Source organism: Anser anser (assembly GCF_964211835.1).
Source record: "Anser anser genome assembly, chromosome: 7".
In the NCBI taxonomy this organism is placed as follows: Eukaryota; Metazoa; Chordata; class Aves; order Anseriformes; family Anatidae; genus Anser; species Anser anser.
In genome coordinates this window covers 23,065,332-23,086,090 of record NC_139727.1, presented here as the reverse complement: position 1 = coordinate 23,086,090, position 20,759 = coordinate 23,065,332, and the positions used below count along the sequence as shown (strand labels likewise).

Sequence of the window (20,759 nt, the reverse complement as noted above, 5' to 3'; positions counted from 1 at the left end):
ATTCCAGTCTTGTATTCAGCAATGAAATAACTATTCTTTTCTTTACCCCAATTACATATGTTGATGAATTTTCCGCTCACTTTATATTCACAAGTTGTTGGTTATTTTTCTTGTTTATTTGATTGGCACTGTGATTCTTGTGACTTAATTCTCATGACAGAAATTCTCATGACTTAATCAGAGAGTTGCATAGCCTTCACATCTGGATTTTATTAACTTTTTTTTCCCATCACAACAGATGTTGCAGATCCTTGAAGCCTTTGTGAGAGGCAGAAGCTATTCCTACCTCAGGATGGATGGCACCACAACAATAGCTTCCAGACAGCCCCTTATAACAAGATATAATGAGGTGAGATGTTGTATCCCATGTGCTAATTAGTGGGTATAATACCTAGGCTTACCTTGAGTTCTTGGCACTCCTTTTTGATCTGTTTTTAGAATCATAGATTCATAATATCCTGAGTTGCAAGGGACCCACTAGGATCAAAAAACATACTGCTTCAGGTTTGAGACACAAAACTGGGGAGTTCGGTCAAATGAAACCACTTTCTTAGTGTAAGGGGAAAAGCGTCATCTTTTTTTTCATACAAGTTGGGTTTTCTGCTAAGAAAAAAGGAAAAAGAAAAAGGGTTGAAGGAAGAAAAAAGAATTTTTGTTGGGCAACAGTAAATGAAATCTAGATCAAACTACTTTTATTTGTCAAAAGAGATATTAAATAAATGAGGAAACTTCTTCTTCTTCTTCTTGGCTCCCTTTGGATTTTTGCAAATAATAATAATAAAAGAATCCAGGAAATAATGAAAATGATCTCGTGCTTTGGTAATTCTTTTAGTAAATCCTATCTTGCATTATAGGACAAATCCATATTTATTTTTCTTCTGACAACTCGTGTTGGTGGTATTGGAGTTAACTTAACTGGTGCTGACCGGGTTATTATTTATGATCCTGACTGGAATCCCAGTACAGACACACAGGTAAGTTTGGTCCATTGCATTCCATTTACTAGCTAAGTTGAAATAAAACTGAAGGTGATATGACGTCTATAGCGTTAAAGCAGTATGTTGCTCTTCCCTAAGTTGCTGTTGCCAGCAGTGGTCAATTAGGGGACAGCTCCACATTATGATTGCTCTTGTGGCAAAGCCAATTTAAGCGGTTCCCACCACATCCCCTTTATGCTGTTAGGTCTTACCACTCTTCAGTATTGTCGATTCATATAATCAGAGTTTAGCAAAACAAACAGTTGAAATGGACTGGAGGTTTTTGTATTTTTTTTTCCCAAATAAATAAACAGACTAGATGTTTCTCAAGGAAGAGTACAACTGTTCAGCTGTTGAACAGGCATGACTGTTTGTGGTGGCAATGCAGGGTAAGAAAAGGAGAACAAATAAATGTTGCTTAAATTGGGTTTGTCAATCAATAATGATATGTAGCTGTGTCCTTAGGAGAAGCTGCTTTTAAGCCAACACTTTAACGGAATTGTTCTTTATTTGATGATGCTACGAGACTCTGCATTATCAGATCCCTTAACAGTATGTGGAGCTTACACATACTTTTTTGAGAGTTAAAAGTGATTTCTGGTGGAAATCCTGCATAACTCTGAGATCTGCAAGTGTGCAGTCTGACCTAGAGTGGTCTGTTTTAGTGGTTGGTTCAAGATGTTCAGTAAAAGCTTTCAGTTGAGAAAAAGGAGTAAAATTCAAAGGAAATATATATAAGTAGATCTCTTTCGGAACAAGCTTGTATAAAGTATATATCTGGGATATATACTCAGAACTCAGACGTGAGTTCTAATTTTAAGATACTAATTTATTCTTTGAGATTCCAAATAGAATTCTTGGTACAATTGGATTCTTGTCTTTCTACATAGGTAAACTTTCTAAATTGTTTTCCTCTCCTTCTGAATTAGTTGTCCTAATGCTGTAGAAATACCACAGCTATTAACTTTTTGAACTATTTGTTAAATGTCCAAACTAGGTTTGAAACAGTGGTATCCCTGTCAAATACTTGTCTAGGAGGCTAATGTCTGGTAACCAAACCTTTTGGGTTTCAGGCTCGGGAACGTGCTTGGAGAATAGGCCAAAAGAAACAAGTGACCGTGTACAGGCTTCTCACCGCAGGTACTATTGAAGAGAAGATATACCACAGGTCAGTCAAAATGATTCCTTGAATACAGACCTGTGCTCAAGAAAATGTTTGCAGCTAATCTGAGGTTGTGTAACAGTTAAACACCTGTGTATGTGCTCACACGGAATATAACCCCCAACTTTGGTCATGATAGTCATGGAAAACTTTACAATTTCTGCTGAGAAATAGGCTTTCAATATTATACACACTGTGATACTGCCTCTCTGGCTCCGAGACCCCACATGCTAAATACTCCTCGTAAATCTGTTCAGGCAGCTGTGTCCCACCCATTTAGAATTCACTGTAAATTAGAGTATGAGGCATAGACAAGAAAAATGAGCTGCTTATTCAGAACATGAGACTTGAAGAGTCTGAGGTGCAATTTGAAATCAACAATTTTTTTGTTATCCAGAGGATATGTAAGGATGTATGCGGTATGTATGTGTGTTTGCTACTCTTCAAGCCAATTTGATTTTATTCCCAAATTGTTCCAAAATGCAAGAATTAAACCTCCAGAACTGCCAGTCATGATTGTTATTTATTCCAAAATATAGCTAAAGCCTTAAAGTGCTTGCATTTCTGAATCAATTAAATCTTTTTGTTTGCTCTCCATTCAGCTTTCTTAGTAGTTAGCTTCACTCGTATGAATTCCAAATGAACAACATACATGGGAGTCCTCTGGCTAGGCATTGCTATTTAGAACAGGAGTATCCTCTTTGAAAATGCAGATGAATGGAAAGCTCTAAATAATGAAGTACCAGCACTTATTGAGTTCATTTTTTTTTTCTCTGCTTTACCACATTGACACAAAGCATCCGCTGTTGGTTGGCTTGCATCCCTCTGGCATACACGTGTTTGAGCAACACTGACCACATCAAGGAAGTGGGTTCTAAGGGTCAGGACAGCCGTCAGAAATAAAATTAATTTCCAGACCAGTCAGTGGACTTCATGCTTTAAGCAAGTTGTCTTTTCCCCTTGCCTTGTTTTCCTCCTCGCAAATATTTGATCGCCCTTGCAGGAAGCTATGAAGCTCAATTAATTCTGGAAAACTAAAAAGATGGGTGCATTACAGTACCTGGTACCTATATTTGAACATAGTTTTTGCCAGTTGGATTTTAAAATAGCTTCCCTGTTTAAGGCCAGCAGAGCTAAAACAATAATAAACATTTTCTGAGAAGTGATTCCCATCCCTTTTTGGGGATGCATTTTTTTTGTAGAGGAAAACAATGCTTATTGTAATCAAAAGTTACATAGTATAAACATGGCATAAAAGTTGATCTACCAATACTAGCAGACTTTTTGCAGCTTAATTCCCTCAGAATTTGTTTTGTTCAGTCCTCTATAAATGGGCTGTTTTTTCTCTTCCTTGCAACCCCAATTCTCCTTTCTCTTTTCACTGGTTATCATCCAGTCCTCACCATCAGACTGTGAACTACACTGCTGCTCTTGATTCCTTCAACCAACTGAACTATGAAAATGTCATTTTAACAAGAAATTGTTTTTCACTGAAAGAGCTTTTGGATAGTTTTATTGTGATATATGCAAGCTTTTCAATTTTAATGGACAAAAAAAAATCTAGCTGTGAAGTTATTTATTGCTTAGTTAATGGATGCCTCACAGGACATTTCAAGATGGTGGTTACCTGTTGTGTTATGGGATTGTTGTGAAACAGTAAATCCCCGTGTTTAACAATTTAGTTGGTTGTTTGAAAGTTACTAACTCAAGATTGTCTTTTGGAAACTAACATCATCTTCCCACTGCTTAATCATTCTGCAGGGTAACATTAGTGCTTATACAGTTTTCTTTTTAAGTACTATATTCAGTACTTAAACATAGCTAGACATTGTTTCATGCACAAAGTACTTTTTTTTCTTTTTTTAGACAAATCTTCAAACAGTTTTTAACAAACAGAGTGCTGAAAGACCCTAAGCAGAGGCGCTTTTTCAAATCCAATGATCTTTATGAGCTTTTTACTCTGAGCAGCCCAGATGTGTCTCAGGGGACAGAAACAAGTGCAATTTTTGCAGGTACACTCTTTTCTAATCTCTTTAATAGAAAAAAAAATGTTTGAAGTGTTTGATAAATTGATATTAATTTTATTCATCCCTCAGGTACTGGTTCAGATGTTCAAGTCCCAAAACACCAACTGAAACGGAAACATGAAAAGCCATCTGATGGTGACACTTTGAAAGGTGGTCTCCATCTTGGAAGAAGCAGTTCACCAAAGTACAGCAAGTCATCCAATTCCTACTCAACCAGCCACATGACAAATTCTTCTAAAGCGACAGAAACAAGTGAGGAAACCAAAGGAAATTTGGAAACCTTTAATCAAAATAGCTTTGCAAAAGATAACACACAGGCTGCTACTAATATAAATTTATCAGATAAAAACAAGGAGGAAAACTTGGAAACAGATGACAAATGTATGTCTCAGTCATTGCCAGGTGATGCAGGGTCTTCAGAGAATGCCAACTCTCTAAACAGCATGGTGACTGATGAAATACACGGAGCAGCTAATGTAAATATCAAGGGAGATCTTACCCTTGCATGTAGCGCAGCTGGCTCTTGGGAAAAGCAGGTTGCTAAAACTGAAGATGGGCAATTGGATAATAATCATTATAAATGTACCTCAAAAACAAAGCATAGAGTGGATGTGCTGTCACATGAGAGCCACAAAGATAAGTCTAAGAAGAAACATCACAAAGATGCCAGGTTTGAAGGGGAGCGTATTCCTCATCTAGTGAAACAAAAGCGCTACAGAAAGGAGGACAGTGAAGAGAAGGAGGAAGATCCAAAGAAAAATGATGATTATGTCTTGGAGAAACTATTCAAAAAATCAGGTAACTGTTCAATAGTGCCAGACTATTTAAACAGAGGTATACAAAGCTTATGCAAATGAGGAAGGGAGTCATTCTGTTACTGTGGTGGTTAGAGTTAGAATACAAAATGTATTGTATCTGTTCTGTTACTCTAGTGACATGTTAAAATGTTCATTGTTGAAATGCTCAGGTCATGAATTGTACTCATTACCTTGGCACAAACAGACAGCCTTCCAGAAACTCTTTTGAATGTGAAAGTAATACAGTGGTTCTTCTGGAAATAAGCGAGTAACCAACCTTCATTTAGACAAGAGTTTCACTTCTGTCTGTCCTGTCCATAACAATAGTAATGATCAATTTACCCACATAATTGCTAAGTCTTTTGTGAATAATGACCTCATCAGCACACCAGAAGTGGTTTGCTGTCAAATTGATTGCTCAACTGATAGAAGGGGGATCTCTTACTAGAAATGACTATACTGAAGTGCTGAATATGATCGATCTGAAAATGAAAAAAAAAAAGTGATTGTGGCTTTCACTTAAATGGTAAATATTTAATTTTACAAATTAATGTGTAAATTAGCAGGTGTCCTCCTTCACCCTTTTTTGTGTGCTCTGTTTGGTAGGAGTGCACAGCGTTATGAAGCATGATGCCATTATGGAAGCTTCCAGTGCAGATTATGTGCTGGTAGAAGCAGAAGCAAACAGAGTGGCCCAGGATGCCCTGAGAGCCTTAAAAGTCTCTCGACAGCGATGTTTAGGAGCTGCTTCTGGTGTGCCAACCTGGACAGGCACAAGTGGGCTTTCAGGTGCACCAGTAGGAACAAAGTAAGTTCACTTCTCAGACTGCTTACCCAAAAATCAAAGAGTTCCTTAGAATGCTGTAGATTTAAAAAAAAAAAAAAAATTTGCACCTGGTATTTGTAGTAACATGCATCAATGTCGAGTTTCATTTTTTATGTTTAATAAAGACAAAATAATGTATTACTAGGTTAGGAAGTAGTCCATCCTGAGGTACAAAGAAGGCATTCCTGTTGCATGGTAGAGGAGAGAGAGGTTGGCAGAGCACTCTCGAGAACCCTAGAATGCAAACCCAATTGGTGGCTTTGGCAAAAGAATCTTAATCATTTTGAGAGGGATGTTTATGGAGTTAATTCTTTTGCGTGTTTAGGAGTCGGTTTGGTCAAAAAAGAAACCCTATGCTGCTTTCTTCGCGTTCTACTTGTGCGTCACCTGGGAGGAAGAATAAGGTAAGAGACAAAAGCTAGTATTTCTCTTTTAATAGCTGATCTATGTGAAGTTCTGATTCATGCAACAAATCTGATTTATACTGTAGGTGTGTGTCACATGCCTATTTGTCACATGATTATGTATACTTCTAGAATTTTTAGTGTCTCAAGAATGTGATTTTTCATTTTTTGGTATAGCATCTTGATAAGGTCTAATCAGGTACAACAAACTGCAGCATGCTCTGAGATGAGAATTATACTGCCTCTTTATTGTGTATTTCAGATGTACAGCTTCTGTGTACTCACGTGTGTTGTTTAAGTCTAAATGGCAGGCGGATTTTGTTCAACAGATTCAGTGTATCTCAAAATCCATAGTCTGTATGTTTATTTGCAGGATGCGGATACAATAAAGAAAGAAAATGTAAAGAGTAGTAGTTCCAGTGCGCACTTTGATGGAAAATCAGAAATGGGAGAATCGTCATCCAGTGCACTAGAGTCTTCATCCTTATTAGCTAAGATGAGGGCAAGAAACCACCTTATTTTACCACAAAGGACAGAGAGTGAGGGAGATGAGAATTTTCATCAAGCACCCGCTCCAGCCACAGGTTCAACAGAGTACGATGAATTGCTGGTGGATGTGCGGAACTTCATAGCATTCCAGGCCCGTGTGGATGGTGAGGCTAGTACTCAGGAAATACTGCAGGAATTTGACTCCAAACTGCCTGCGGCACAGTCTTGCGTCTTTAGAGAACTTCTGCGCAATCTCTGCACCTTCCATAGGAGCCCTAATGGTGAGGGTGTCTGGAGACTGAAGCCAGAATTCCGCTGACCTCTGTCGAGAGAAGGCACCTATCTGCGCTTGGCCAATACTCTGCTTTCAGAGACTTGGTGTTTGTCTCTTGAAATGAGAAATTATTTCATGTTTGTGATTTAATAATTGACTTGAGCGGACAGTGAAGCAGCATTCGTTGCAGGCTTAGATCTGACTTCATTTCTGATTTAAGCTATTTATATGAAAGTGCCATCTACCTCATAGGTGAAACAATACAAAATATCAGCACCTTTTCTTTAAAAGAAATCTTAATATAAACAGGATGAAGAACACCTACTGACATTTTACTGCAATAAAAACCATGGATGTTGCCGTGGGCTATAAGACTTTTATTTGATTTCTGTGAAATTCCAAGAACTACTTTCTCAATTTTCTATATGTTACTTGAGTAGTCATTAGGCACATAGTGTACCATCCAAATTAAATAAATAAATAAAGATAGTGGTCAGCATGAGAGATTCACTTGTACTGACAAAGGTATCTAAATCATTAAGCTTTCATTACTAGTGAAAATTTGCTTTTAATGTTGCTGCTTTCATTGTTGCCAGCATCTAACAAATGAGTGTAACTTACATCACTAATTAACTTGGAAAATAATTTTTTTGCCACAAAGGTTTAATCACAGAAATGGAAAGTCTGGCAGGATATTGAGACGACTGAAAGTTGCTAATTATGGAAAACTGATTAGATTATGGAAAACTCATTTACCTCGTAATCATTGATTTGGTCACAGTCCTGTACACAGTTAGCAGTTGCTTGGTACAGTACTTCTTACCAGTGGGGTAGCAGTAACTATTGTGTTTGTCACAGGTTGTGGACTGATAATTGAGATCCCATGAAACGTTTGCAGGTCTCATTGTAATTGACACTGAAATTTTTCCAGTTCCCTGTTAGCACTTAGTCTTCATCAAAGTACGAGATTGTGAAATGTTATTTGGTCAGAGAGGGAACGATTTCACTGTATTTTGCTGCACATAATCACTTGTGGTTAGGCAGAGTCATAATAGGAGCATACACAGAAGTCACAGGTCATACCTATTCTGTAGATAGGGAAAAATCTTGGTCTTCCTGCCAGTCAGACAAGCTCTAAGTCAATACCTGTTTTTTTCCAAGGAAGGAAACAGTGGATTATTTGTAGCAAACCCAAGTACTATGCTGGGTCTGTCTTCAGAGTGCTGGTGTGCTAGGTGAAGAAATCTTGAGGGAAGAAAAAAAGGTTATGAGAGCAAAATGATGGTCTTACACATTTTTGCAGCAACATTAAACTACTGTGTGATTTAAACTAGCAACAGTTAAATGTGCCTAATGCCCTTCCTGTCTCTAAACTATTGAGAAAAGGGAAACCTGAGTTACCTTTATTTTATTTTGTACAGTATGAAATTATCTTGTTTATTTCAAGTACAAATATCGAAAGGTGAACGGTGAAGCAAGAGTACAAATTGGGTTCCTTTGTGCTAAAGAAAGGTGGTCTTTAAGATGGCTTCCAATGGCTTTTCTTCCTTTTGCTCTGTGTTAAAGGTTCTGTGAATATTTGTAAAAAAGTGGCCCCTCACTGTTTCAAAAACTGGTTAGTTATCTTTTCACAGACTGGGATCGGAGAGGACAGACAGTAGAAGAATCTGATTTTCTTCCTGATGGTATTTGAAAGTGGGACTGTTGCACCTTTTCCTGACATCTTTTTCTGTTTCCATTTGTATTTATTTATATTCTTTCTTTCAGGGGAAAGATGAAACCAAGAATCTAAATTGCAATCACAAAACAAAAAATGCTTAGAAAATTGTAGATCTGTTGATATGACTTAAAATGGATTAGTAAAAGAGTAAAACCACCCCAGTCTTGCTTTTCTCTCCAAAGCTACAGGGGATTTCAGTTGGATTTGTGTAACATTCCTCCCCACACACACACACATCCTTATCCATGTCCCAGGAACAATCCAGGAATTCCGCTGACAAAGCTGCTGTTGTCACCTTAGTTGTCAGTTCTGGTGTCCTGTTTTATTTACTACTTTCAGTCTTAAAGACATAGTTTCTGTACTAAGGAAAGTTTGGAACTTCTTACTGATGATCTGTTGATGTAAATGGACTTGCATGTGCTTTTATAAACCCTTGGCTTTTACGGACTTATTAAAAAAAGCAAAAGCAAAAATCTGTTCTAGAAGTCTTCCTGTGTTGTGGGGAGGATGGAGTGGGGGAGACATCTTTTCCTGCAGTGTGGCTCTGTGACTAAATGATTCTAATTATCTTTAAGTACAATTCCATTTTTCATACAACTTCAAATTATGCATCCTAGCAACTAGATTTTTCCAGTACTAGTGGATATTTAAAAGACTGAATGAATATTGGTATAACACTCAATTATATGTGTATTTTTAAGTGATTCATTTTTAAAAAAAAAAAAGTGTAAGATTAAAGGTCTACAGACTGATTTTTTTGGTGAAAGTCATTCTGGAATAGCTGAGGCACATTTACAGTAGAAGGGTTATTTAGAATAATCCTCCTCTTATTCTAGAATAGGTGTTTTATCTCTTTTGTTGTTATTTCTTTAATTTACCTGTGTAACATGAATTCCCTTCATATCTTTACAGAAGATCTGAAGCAGTTCCTGACTAATATGATGTAGTCAATGCGTTTACCATCAAATAGTTTATAAATATGTAATATTTTCAAAAGCTTGTACTTCTACCTTTTCAGTTTTCAAGTATTCAATGCTGCAGTCAGGAGTTGTTAGTTTATTTATGTTATATTTTTTCTTACCTCAACAAAAAGGAGATAAAGATCAAAATACAGATGTTAATTTAGGAATGAAGTTGAAATCATTAAATCTTATTAAGGAAAGCCATTTCAGCATGCAACAGCATAATCTTCAGTAACAAACAAACAAAAAAAGCTACACTACAAGGAACTACTGAAAATTTATTTCCTGTAAAGACACTGAAAGCCGCTATGCACCATGGTACTCCAAAATTGTCGTGCATTTGCATGCATGACATGTCATGCCAATGTAGATAATGTGACTTACTAACTACACAACTCAGCAGGGGAAAAATAAATAAAAGGCTAGAAAGCTAAATAGCAAAAACTTAGATTGTTCCATAAGCAGTTGTGGGGACTGTGTACACACTTTCCTGGATAAAATGTTCCATATTGGTATCTCAACCGCAGAAGTTAAAACTTATAATTATTCTCCTTCGTATTTCAGGCCATAAGTATCTGTAAGGGAGGTGAGCTCTAGTGTTTTTTTATGATGTTTTGCTTACCTCTCTTTCAAGTATTTATTCTCATTTTTTCATTCTTTTGCTGAACAGTTGAGTAGGTTGACTGTACAAAAGTTTCTTGGTGTAAGAACTAATGCCCCACCAAACAAGAAAGGTTAGCAAGATGCTGAATGCATAGGATAGAAATGGTAATTAAAAATGGAGAAGAGTATTTTTAAATACTTAACTTAATGCTCTCTCAGCCTCTTCTCGGAGGGCTACACCACGTGGAGGACTGAGTCTACTACAGCTAATACATGTTATCCTTGGAAGTAAAGTGAGATGCTGCATGTACGTGATTGAAATAGTCATTGTTAATTTTTCTCTAATTTCTGTGTGCTCATGGATACTGCTGTATGGAAAGGACAATTACAGGTGAGTTGTGTTCCTGGAAAGAGAGTCTGTTGCACAAGTTTTTTTGTTTGTTTTCAGGAAGAATAATCGTATGGGCTCCACTTTTGGCTGAACTTCAGATAAAATTTGAGATGTTCAAAAAAAAACAAAAAAACAAAAACGTGGAGATAGCTGATGGCAACACTTTTGGTAGCCATTTGAAGACACTTTCACGTCTTGGTTTCCTATTCTTGGTAATTCCAACATAAAAAGCTAAGTAGGAAGTACTCTTGGTCATACTGATGTTAATCTGCAGTTGAAGCGGGATGGATGTGTGTGTGTTATTTACCTGTTAACTCTGATGGTGAATGAATACTGCCAGGATCAATAATTCCCCATTATTAGTATGTAAGGAAAAAAAAAACAAAAAACTTTAGGAGGAAGAATGTTTGGCATTTGCTAAGATTGCACAGACATATAAGATCTGTTCAGTACACCATGATACCATTGTATAACTGAAACCAAGAAAGGAAGCCTCATAACAGCATTGGTGAAGAAGTAGGGAATTTTCCAATGTATTTTAAAATACTACATACTGAGATCTTTTTATATGAGATCTTTTTATTGATTTTTTTTTTAAAGTCACACTTTCTCAGTGGAGGAAAAAAAAATGCCCAGGCAGGCATCATACAAGTAGAAAAAGCAGTGTGAAAGTTACTGTTACAGGTTGTGTCCCTCAAGGAAAGCTGTCACAAGAAGCAGCATTTATGCAACTAATTTGACAAGTCTTTGAGAAAACAGCAACTTACGTTTTTCAAAATGGTAACACTTTGCTCCAACAGTTATCTAGCATGATGCAGTTTCTCATGTTGATTGTAGCTGTGCTTTCTCAGATGATACATAAAGATGGTGAAAAGATGAGATGTTAAGAGACCCTGTAGAAATTTTATCCAAACTTGGCTCACTCCCGATGTATTGTCCAAGAAATTACTTCAACCACCAGGAAAATCTAGGAAGGAATAAAATTTGGTAGCATAGTCACTGAGATAGTTTAAAATGTGGCGTAATCTGTTTGGTTTTGTAGGAGCAGGGAGATCTGGATTCTACTGCTATAAACTGCCGAGTGACTTTGGATGAGATACTTTACTGCCCACTGCATTGGCTTCATCTGATTGATGCAGTCTTTAGGGGAAGGCAAGAAATCTTTCACATCCTTTGGAAATGGTTCAGGAAATGATTGCAGAATACAAAGAAGTCCTAGCTGGAATAACAAAGGTAATATGGCATCTTATTGTCTGGATCATGAATTCAGCAACTGTAGTTCACACAAAACTATCATACAAAATGCTGACAGTACAGTTTTTGGAGGGCTTGAGTAGGACACATGCCTTGGAGTCAGGATGTGCTGGCAAGTCTGCACTTGGGAGTTTTTCTCCCCCTTGGGAGAGGTATTTATATATTAGATACATGGCAAAACCTCTCTGCTACTTAGGTCCATTTATAATTTCCCTGTTCCAACATTCAAGCTAAATGCTGAATGCACATTTACTGACTCAGTGGCTCTCTCCATCTATCCATTCCTCAAGGGACTGCTATTCTAGGCTCTGAGGTGACGTCAGCGCTCCTACTTCACACGGTATCGCTGATGTGGTACAGTTCCGTTCCTTAGCTGACACTGAGAAGATGAAGTTTTCCTTAGTAATTCTAAACTTTGGTTGGTGGCCCTAGTTTTGCTCCTCTACTAAGATCGGAAGTAAAGGGGAGTCTAAACCCGCCCACACAAAGGTCATTCCTCTTTTCCTTTCAAAATGCGTATAAGGCAGCTGCTATGAAGCAAGTAAAACAACTTGGTGTTCCTGCTCCCTGCCTGCAAAAGCCACAGGGAAGACTGCAGTGTATTATGCTGTGCTCAGGGCATGGAAAATTACCCTTTTTATCCAGAAAGAAGAGATTATTGTGAGTCACTCAACCAGGAACTACAGAACCTAGACAGAGAAGTGTCAGGCAGCTGTGCTGAGAAAGATACAACTTCCAAGCTGCTCTATCCACTGGTTATGAAAATTAAACAAATACTGGTAACTTACAGAAGAGAGGGAAGTATATTCAGAGCCGAGCTCTTTATTTCTGGATGTCTGGGTTGGACTTACATTTAAATCTAAATTTGCTAAGGCTCTGAAATATGCAATGAAGACTTCCAAGTAAACTTTGCTCTGCCCACCAGCAATACACAGGATAACCACACTGTTTCAGTATTGACGTCCCATATTAATTGTAATGTCATCACAGATGAAACAACAGGCCACATAATAAATCCCACTGCTCTTACCCATAAGCTATGCCTGTAAGTCAGACAATTTTGAACTCTGCAGACCCTCCAAGCTGTTTATCCAGTCGCTTGAGAGAGGGAGAAGGAAGAACAATGCCAATGCTGAAATCTTTAGAGAATCCACCTATAATTTTATGTTGTTAACTATCTATCATAGTTCCCTACAGATTCCCCACTTTTCCCGGGCTCCCAGAGCCACACTGCTCACAACATGTAAGTTGAGAGAACGTACTATTTTTATGATACAGTATAGGGAGGTTGAAGCCTTGCACTAATTGCAAACTAGTATGTAGTATCATCAGTGGAGCTATGACCAACTCTTCTATAAGGCTTACATAAGTGGTGAGTCATACAGTCTTACGAAAGAATAGGGAGCGAGGCTTTCATTATGTTGTTTGCCTAATCAGAAATGTGAAAATAAAAGAACACAGCACTCAGTGGGTTATCTTTGGCTAACAGTAGGCTGGAATTTCTGCAGTTGCACTACTATGATTGAGGCATTTCATTGTTTGTGGTCCCAGCTTATATTAAACAGAGAGGATTTTTTCATAAATCTTTGCCTCTAGGGCAGAGTTAAGGTTGTTTGGGAACCCTAGCTATGCGTTTCCAGGCATTAATGTCTAGAAGCAGCACCACGGGAGTAGAAATGGAGGTACATGCCTAGGGAGGATACTAGGAGTAAATGAAGAGGCCCAAGGGCAGGGTAGGGTTTGTGAGGATGAGCATGTAAAGAAGCAGTGGAGTGGAAGCTGAACTATTAGGATGACTGAAAAACTGTCTAGTGATGATTTCTTGCATCTTACTAGTCTTTTTTCCATGCTCTCACGCAAGTAGTTGCAATAAATGGTATTTCAACCACCACCGCTGTTACCCATGAGCCGAGATACCTACAGACCATAGCAGACAACTGGAGAGTTCTGAGGATCAAAGTTGGCTGTAGCTTTTCGTGCAGTAATAGCGCTCTTTAAACTGGCCTGGTTAACCCATTGCAACTTCTCATTTTCCTCTGTCAGCCCTCTGCACTTCATGTGGTGAACTGGACCAGCAACCTGGCAGAAAATAAATAAATAAATAAATAAAGCATAGCAGCAATAACTATCCATTTTTTTCCAAACATTTGGCTGCAGCAATCGCTGAAGACTGGAAGGAGTGACAGCAGGAAGGAGTCTGGAGCTGAAGAGCCACACCACTAACTGGCTCGGGAGCTTCAGAGCAGCAAAAGGTGAGTGTAGCAGAGCTGTTTGGATGATCCAGGTTGTACCTTTTTATTATTATTATTTTAAATGGGTAATTTGGGAGTGGGTGGGGAGCCTAATTAGCGCAGCTACAGCCTCTTTGACACCACCTCCTTCCCCCGTGGGCCCGTATTCTTGCTCAGTGCCAGCGCTCCCATCCCACGTAGCCTAAGCAGGGAAGGCCAGACCTCTCCACCTGCCCCATACCTTTCCTCTCCTTTCTGCCTGGAAGGGGAGCGATGGCCCAGGCGGCACAACCACCACCGGCAGCGCGGGGCGAGCCCTCAGCGAGGTAAAATCGCCCCGGGGCGGCCGCTGGGCGGGCTCGGGCTGCCCGTGCCGAGGGCGGGGGAGAGGCAGCGCCGCGGGCGGGCGGCCCTCCGCCGCTACCGCCCCCGCGGCCGTGCCCCGCGGAGCCGTTCGGGGCCTCGACGGCCCGGGCGAGGCGTGGGGCCCGTCCGCCGGCCATGGCGGGCCCTCGGCCGTGGCTGGGCCTGGCCTGGCTGCTGGGCATGGCGGCGGCGAGCGCCCTGCCCCTGGCCGCCGGCCCGCGGGACGAGGTGCTGGCCGCGGCGCTGCAGCGGCTGCGGGAGGTCTTCGACATCGAGGAGCTGCCCCCCGACGTGCTGCCCCGCAAGAAGCCGCCGCAGTTCATGGTGGATCTCTTCAACAAGGTGGCCGACGCCAACGGCATCACCCGCGCCCCCGGCCTGCTGGAGGGCGACGTGGTGCGCAGCTTCGAGGACCGGGACGGGCCGGGGGCGCCGGGGGGCGGCGGGGCCGTGGCCCGAGGGGCGCCTCGGGAAGGGTCTTGCGAGGTTCGGCTGCACCAGCAGCGCTTCTACTTCGACATCAGCGCCATCGAGAGGGGCGAGCAGATGCTGAAGGCCGAGTTCCGAGTTTTCAAGCTGAAGAGGAAGCGCGTGGCCAGGTCCGAGGGGCAGCACTTCTGCAAAGTAAGTGGGGAGGCGACCGGCCGGTTACGCGTTTACTTCGGTTTTGTCGTTAATAATACTGGGAGAAAACGAGAAAGGAATGGCGAGCGGAACCACTTACTACATAAACCTGCTTTATTTTTATTAGATTATTGTCCTCAGTGTGGAATAACACGTTCTCTTTGCCTCAAGCATGTGAAGAAGTAGCGGCAGGGGTTTGGCTTGGCACTGTTCTGGCCTTTTGTCCCTGTGGCAGTCAGCTATCCCTAAAGATGCCCTTGTCAGACCTATTTCAAGCCGCACCATGCTTTTCTGGGGTTAGATATTTTGAAATTCAGATGAAAATTTGACTGCTTGTCTCTTAAAATACTGCTACTACTAATAGCAGCATAGGATTCGTGGGAAGATAAGGTTTTATAGAGGACTCTTGTTAATGAGTGTATCTGTACCTTTGGCAAAGGGCAAACGTGCAGAGTAAGGGAAGATTTTGACAGTATCAGATGTTCCAAGGAGAAAAGCAAGGGACAATTGGGTTCTTCTTCTATAGTGTCAAACATCCTACTAATTGTTTTAAACAGTCCAGTGTCCTGCCTCTGTACACATCTCAAAGTAGGTGTACGGACTGATACTTGTTTTTCTGTTGAACTACCTAACAACAACTTTTTGGTATGATGTGACAAAAAAAAAAAGTGTATAGTCTTGATCCTTCTTGTTTTGCTGGAAAAACAATTACCGTCACCTCTTACTGTAATATTGTATTGTTCTTTTCAAGGTGGAATTGTACGAACTCTTGGAGGGTGGAAGTAAGCCACAAAAAAAACATCTCATTGCATCAAGATTATTGTCTCTGTACACAGAAGGCTGGGAAGTATTCAACGTCACACAGACAGTAAGCAGCGATTTCTGTCTTCAGTTTTTAGTTCTAAATCTTCTGCTACAGCAGCAGTCAGCTCATAACTCCAGCATTGCCCTCAGTGCTGGGTTATGTGCTCAATTCAAATGGAAGGACAGCAGAAGTGGGAGAAGCTTTCTCTCTGTCTACTTCTGAAATACACATGGTGCTGCCTGGATTAAAGAAGTGTTTATTTGCTGCTAGCACCACAGACATGATGAGAATTGAGTAACCCAAACCTAGTCAATAGGAGAGACATCAGGCCAAGTATGTCAGTGTGATTAAAGCATGTTAGTCTGTAGGCTGTCAAAGGAGATGGCATTGATTGTGGGGTAAGAGTAGGTTTTAATTTCTCTCTTTTTATCCTTGTCAAATTATCGCAGAGCAGAAGTACAGTGTACTTTAACATTGTGTTTCTGGAATTTATAATGGTTGGAATACTTTTTGTTTTAACTTTGTCTGAAGAATTCAGTAATTGCTAGTTTGAAGATTTGTTTTGTAGATATCCATAAACTATATCAATATTTGAATGCTTTTCCATAGCAAAAACACAAATAAGGTTTAAAATAGCTTCTGAGGTTTAAATCTTGTATTCTGACCATGGTTTTAGTTGCCTAAGCTTTATAATCAGATAGAACAGCATGCTCGAATGATTGGTTTAAGTTGCATCGTAGTTCATAATAGCCTTGCTTGAGAGGGGCCTGGCCTTATCTATTGGGCTGTAGCTGTAACAATTAGATTAAGTAAATTTGCTTCAAATATGTTTTTCTTCTTTTTTTTTCTTCTTTTCTTTTCTTAAATTTTCTTCAAATGCCACGTTTGTGTTAAGATTTAAATGAGTTTTAATAGTATGAAAAGTCTGGAGAGTTCATATTATTCTGTTAATAAGATTACTAGGAAAAATAAGGTTCTGGCTAAAGTCAGAGGATTTATTTCAATGTTAATTTTAACTCCTAGACTCATCTATTCAGTAGTAAATTTCCCTAAAATTAATTATTTTCATATAAATGCATCTTTGGAGAATGTATATGGTATTTTTAAATGCTGAATTATTGGTTTAAATATTTAACTCAATTCAGCCTTTACTATACAGTTACCTCGCTTATATGATAATAAATGTTCTTACACTCCCATGGACTGTTCCCTTTTCTTAATACAAATGATCCTTAATCATAATGCAGTAGTAAGATTATTGAAACAATATTTTCTCATTTTGTTTTCATTACCAGGTTTCCAAGTGGGTCGGAAACAGCAACTCCAACCACGGCTTTTTGATAACTGCAACACATGCATTCAGCAATAAAATTGAGCACAACCTGGTTACATTTGCGAAGAGCCAAGGCAATTTGCAGGAGAGTAGAAATGCTCTCCTTGTCCTCTTCACCAACAGTAATAAACGAAGGTCTTCCAGCTTTGTACCCTCTTCCACAAGTAAGTTCACACAACAGCAGTTCTATTTTAGGATATGAGCTGTTATCTTCTGTTACCTTCTGTTGCCTCATGTATACCTCATCTCAGTATTTATGCTCAGGGTTGAGCCTGGTGGAAGTTCATCTTTATCACCGACCAGAGTTTGCTTTGATAGTTCTTGCTTGTAGTTCACCTGACATAACTTCTAAGTCACCTCTACTCAAAGAAGTTGTGTTTTCAGGAAATACTCAAAGCCTAGAGGGAGCCTGGTTTATTTTGTTTGTAGAGAGGTGGGAGTTCTCACTCTTTTATAATTATTATTTATTTTACCTTTGTGGTGAAGTTTGCACGAAAATTGTAGTTTTTTGGCTTAGGCTGAAAAAACTCAGTGACCTGGAAAACTGTGAAAATGCTGGTAAAGCAACTGTTAGTACAGTTATTAAGTGCAGTTTTCAAGAGTAGAAGAGGTTGTTAGGTAAGCAATTTAAACCTTTCTGTCCTTGGCTTGGTTTTTAAGGACCTGTTTAACTTCATTGACTAATTAGCATTGTGACTAAAGGCTTTTTTCCATCAAAGACAACGCCCTCTTCCATTAAATTACAAAACACTAGTTTTACCTCTCCCACTGGTCTTCTAGTAAAACCAGCTAAGGCTGTGTTTTAGAGTCTGAGATAAATGTGAGGAGCAAAAGCTGGAAGGAGGAGGAAAATAATGATTGTTTTGGGTTTGGAGGGTCTGTTTGGTAAATCATTGCATTTGCACATTAGAAAGAAACTAGGTAGGACTTGTGTCAATATGAAGAACTAGATGGTGAAACGGATACCAAAAAGAAGTAGGCTGGACTGTTCATTTTTGTTCTCAACAGGAAACTATTGTAGTGGAATCCTAAATCCCAATTTAATCAATGTCAACCTCTGTTGTATGTGATACTATGCCAGAATCAAAAAACCGATTACTCTTTCTCAATGAGAAAACTCTGTAAACCTACCTGTTGCTTGTGATCAGTGCATCTACAAAGATTTGTTCTAGCAGCCTATATGTCAGTGGTTTTCAGCCTGTGTTTATGGATGTTGAGGTCTCCATGAATATTTATCAAGGGTTCTCAGAAGATACCTTAAGAAAGCAAACCAATTGTCATGGAGCTACATTCTCTAGCAGAGTTCTCTAAGCCTAGTTTTATTTTTTCAGATCTGAAAATTGAAGGAAAAAAAAATTTTTCAAAAATACTCCCTTACAGGAAAGCACCATTTTGCAAGTGTATGGGTAGTTACTGGGAGAACACCAGAGAGAGAAAACACCTGTGATCTCCGCCCTTTGTTAGCACTTCTCAGCACGTGTGATGTAGGAGTAGCCATACAAAGGCCATTAATTACATTCTGACCACAGATAGCCCTGAAAGGGGCCTGTGAAGTTTAGAGAATATAAACTTAAGTATATCAGTAAGCTTTTATGTTTCTGTTGAATTTAGACCTTTTAGGCCACAAAAGGAACAGAGATTCAGCAGTTTCTGAAATGTGTCTGAAATGGCAATTGAATACACACCTCTTCCAGTACTTTCACAATTTGTCATTTTAAAATCTGCTCTGAAGGCTTTGATGTAAATTTCTGAAATAGGTTTTCTTGCAGAATGCTGTACTTAAAGAATAAATGAACTTACTGTGAAAAAGATTAACGCACAACTTCCTTTCTGAACCAGAGCTGAGCCCTGCCAAAAATGACGCTTTGTTAGGTGTGCCTCATGAACCTCAGATCATTGAAAACAACAATGCAAGCAGGAGGAGGGGACCTCGGGCTGCAGCAGCATCTTCTACCAAAAGCCAGGTTACAGCATGTCATCGGAGGGAACTCTACGTTGACTTCCATGCTATTGGCTGGTCAGGGTGGATAATTTACCCAAGTGGATACAATGCATTTTACTGCAGAGGATCTTGTCTTTTCCCCTTGGGGGAAAGTCAAAATGCAACAAACCATGCCACTGTTCAGTCCATAGTCCATACGCTTAAATTGTCTCAAGATGTCAGCACGCCCTGCTGTGTTCCGGATGAACTGAAATCCCTCAATCTCCTCTACTTTGATGACAAAGAGAATGTGGTCCTTAAGAATTACAAAGACATGGTGGCAACAAGCTGTGGTTGTCATTAACAGAACATTTTTTGGTACATATTTGGCATGCACTTGGATTCAGTTTCCCATTTGCCACTGAAGATACCAAGGTAAATGGCATTTCAGATTATGGCTCGGGAGAGCCGGAAGCTCACCAGTGCTTCAAACCCTTCTCTCTCCGTGGCAGTGCAGAAAGGAGTTCAACACTGGCTTTCCAAGAGCTATCGGCTTCTAGTGAGTATGCTGACCTGCATGGAAAGCTCTGTGCCTGTAAACCAGAGGAAACCATTAGAAACAATTTGTTATGTGAAAGAGTCCGAACACATTAAGATCCTGTCCTGTATGTGGAGACTCGGAATATCCTAAGTAATAGGTATGTCATCCTGCCTCAATCCACTGTGGAGGTGCAAGTCTCTTAGTAACATAACCTTATTTAGCTTTGGCTGTTCATGATCCAGTGGGGATGTATGTTCCTACACAGAGCTTTGAGGGTAAGTGTTTGCCCAGAGCTAACCTCAGAGGCCTCTTCTGAGTAATGCATAAACTACAGATGGTAATGCACTTCTTCCCCCTTTTCCATCTGCAGTTCTGCCAAATGCAGGGACCTCCTTGTAAGTCCTTCTGGGACTTGCTAGTGCTAGGCAATCCAAGGGAAACAGGTCAGTATATATCTGGGCATCAGCAAACTTGGCTTCTGACTCAGTGCTGCAGCTCTGTATGATGGAGGGTCAGCCAGTCCCATTCTGAGTCAAAATTCTTCCACCATGGTTTGCTGTGGCTGTTACGCTCTCTGACAGCAGAGGTTTCCCTTGAGTGTGCATTGTACAGTGAGTGGCTGTACAATGGGATCCTAAGCTTGGGCTGGAACTTCCCTAGTTCAGTTGGATGGAAAAAAAAAAGATCAAACCTCGGAGGTCTGAGAACATGCTGGATGCTGCCCTGGTCCTGCGCCAAAGGCAAGTTTGATGGAAAGTACTCAACCGATTCCCTTTCGTTCTTCCTTAAAGCATAGGACACAGGCTTAGAAGGGGTTCCCTGAGGTCTTCAGGTCTTGCTACTACTTAATGCAGGCAAACAGCCTGCAGTTCTTCAGTCAACTCACTGAGTTGTAACTTAAGCCTGTTCAGGTTTCTTGTCTCTATTAATCCTTGAAGGAGGCCAACATCTCGCAGAACTTAGATAGAAACTTCATGGAGAATATTTTTACTCCGATATGATACATGTTAAAAAAAAAAATAATAACAGAAAAAATATTTATGTAAATGTTT

The 20,759-nt window shown here is 39.8% G+C and overlaps 2 protein-coding genes and 1 long non-coding RNA gene across 10 annotated transcripts in view; 2 read left to right on the top strand and 1 right to left on the bottom strand.

Annotated features, from left to right (window-relative positions):
• The window catches only part of ERCC6 (ERCC excision repair 6, chromatin remodeling factor), a 50,154-nt gene extending 41,005 nt beyond the window's left edge, over positions 1-9,149 (top strand). For all 8 annotated transcript variants that reach the window (XM_083843151.1, XM_083843150.1, XM_083843157.1 and 5 more), the window contains 8 exons: positions 239-349; positions 855-974; positions 2,051-2,145; positions 4,006-4,151; positions 4,236-4,964; positions 5,570-5,771; positions 6,115-6,193; positions 6,567-9,149. In XM_083843151.1, the coding sequence (XP_083699277.1) occupies positions 239-349; positions 855-974; positions 2,051-2,145; positions 4,006-4,151; positions 4,236-4,964; positions 5,570-5,771; positions 6,115-6,193; positions 6,567-7,001 (1,917 nt within the window). In that variant the 3' untranslated portion in view covers positions 7,002-9,149. The remainder of the gene's footprint in view (positions 1-238; positions 350-854; positions 975-2,050; positions 2,146-4,005; positions 4,152-4,235; positions 4,965-5,569; positions 5,772-6,114; positions 6,194-6,566) is intronic.
• A 2,044-nt stretch (positions 9,150-11,193) lies between these two features.
• LOC310902142 lies at positions 11,194-14,492 on the bottom strand. The gene is made up of 3 exons (XR_014586515.1): positions 14,359-14,492; positions 13,808-13,965; positions 11,194-11,599 (listed from the first exon to the last, which is right to left on the bottom strand). It is a non-coding gene; the product is annotated as an uncharacterized lncRNA (long non-coding RNA).
• Positions 14,493-14,611: 119 nt separating this feature from the next.
• Positions 14,612-20,425, top strand: LOC310902141 (bone morphogenetic protein 2-like). Its single transcript, XM_083843171.1, has 4 exons — positions 14,612-15,107; positions 15,859-15,975; positions 17,208-17,409; positions 19,085-20,425. The coding sequence occupies exons 1-4, from the start codon at positions 14,619-14,621 to the stop codon at positions 19,528-19,530; spliced, it is 1,254 nt and encodes a 417-aa protein (XP_083699297.1). The 5' UTR covers positions 14,612-14,618; the 3' UTR covers positions 19,531-20,425.
• Positions 20,426-20,759: the final 334 nt, after the last annotated feature.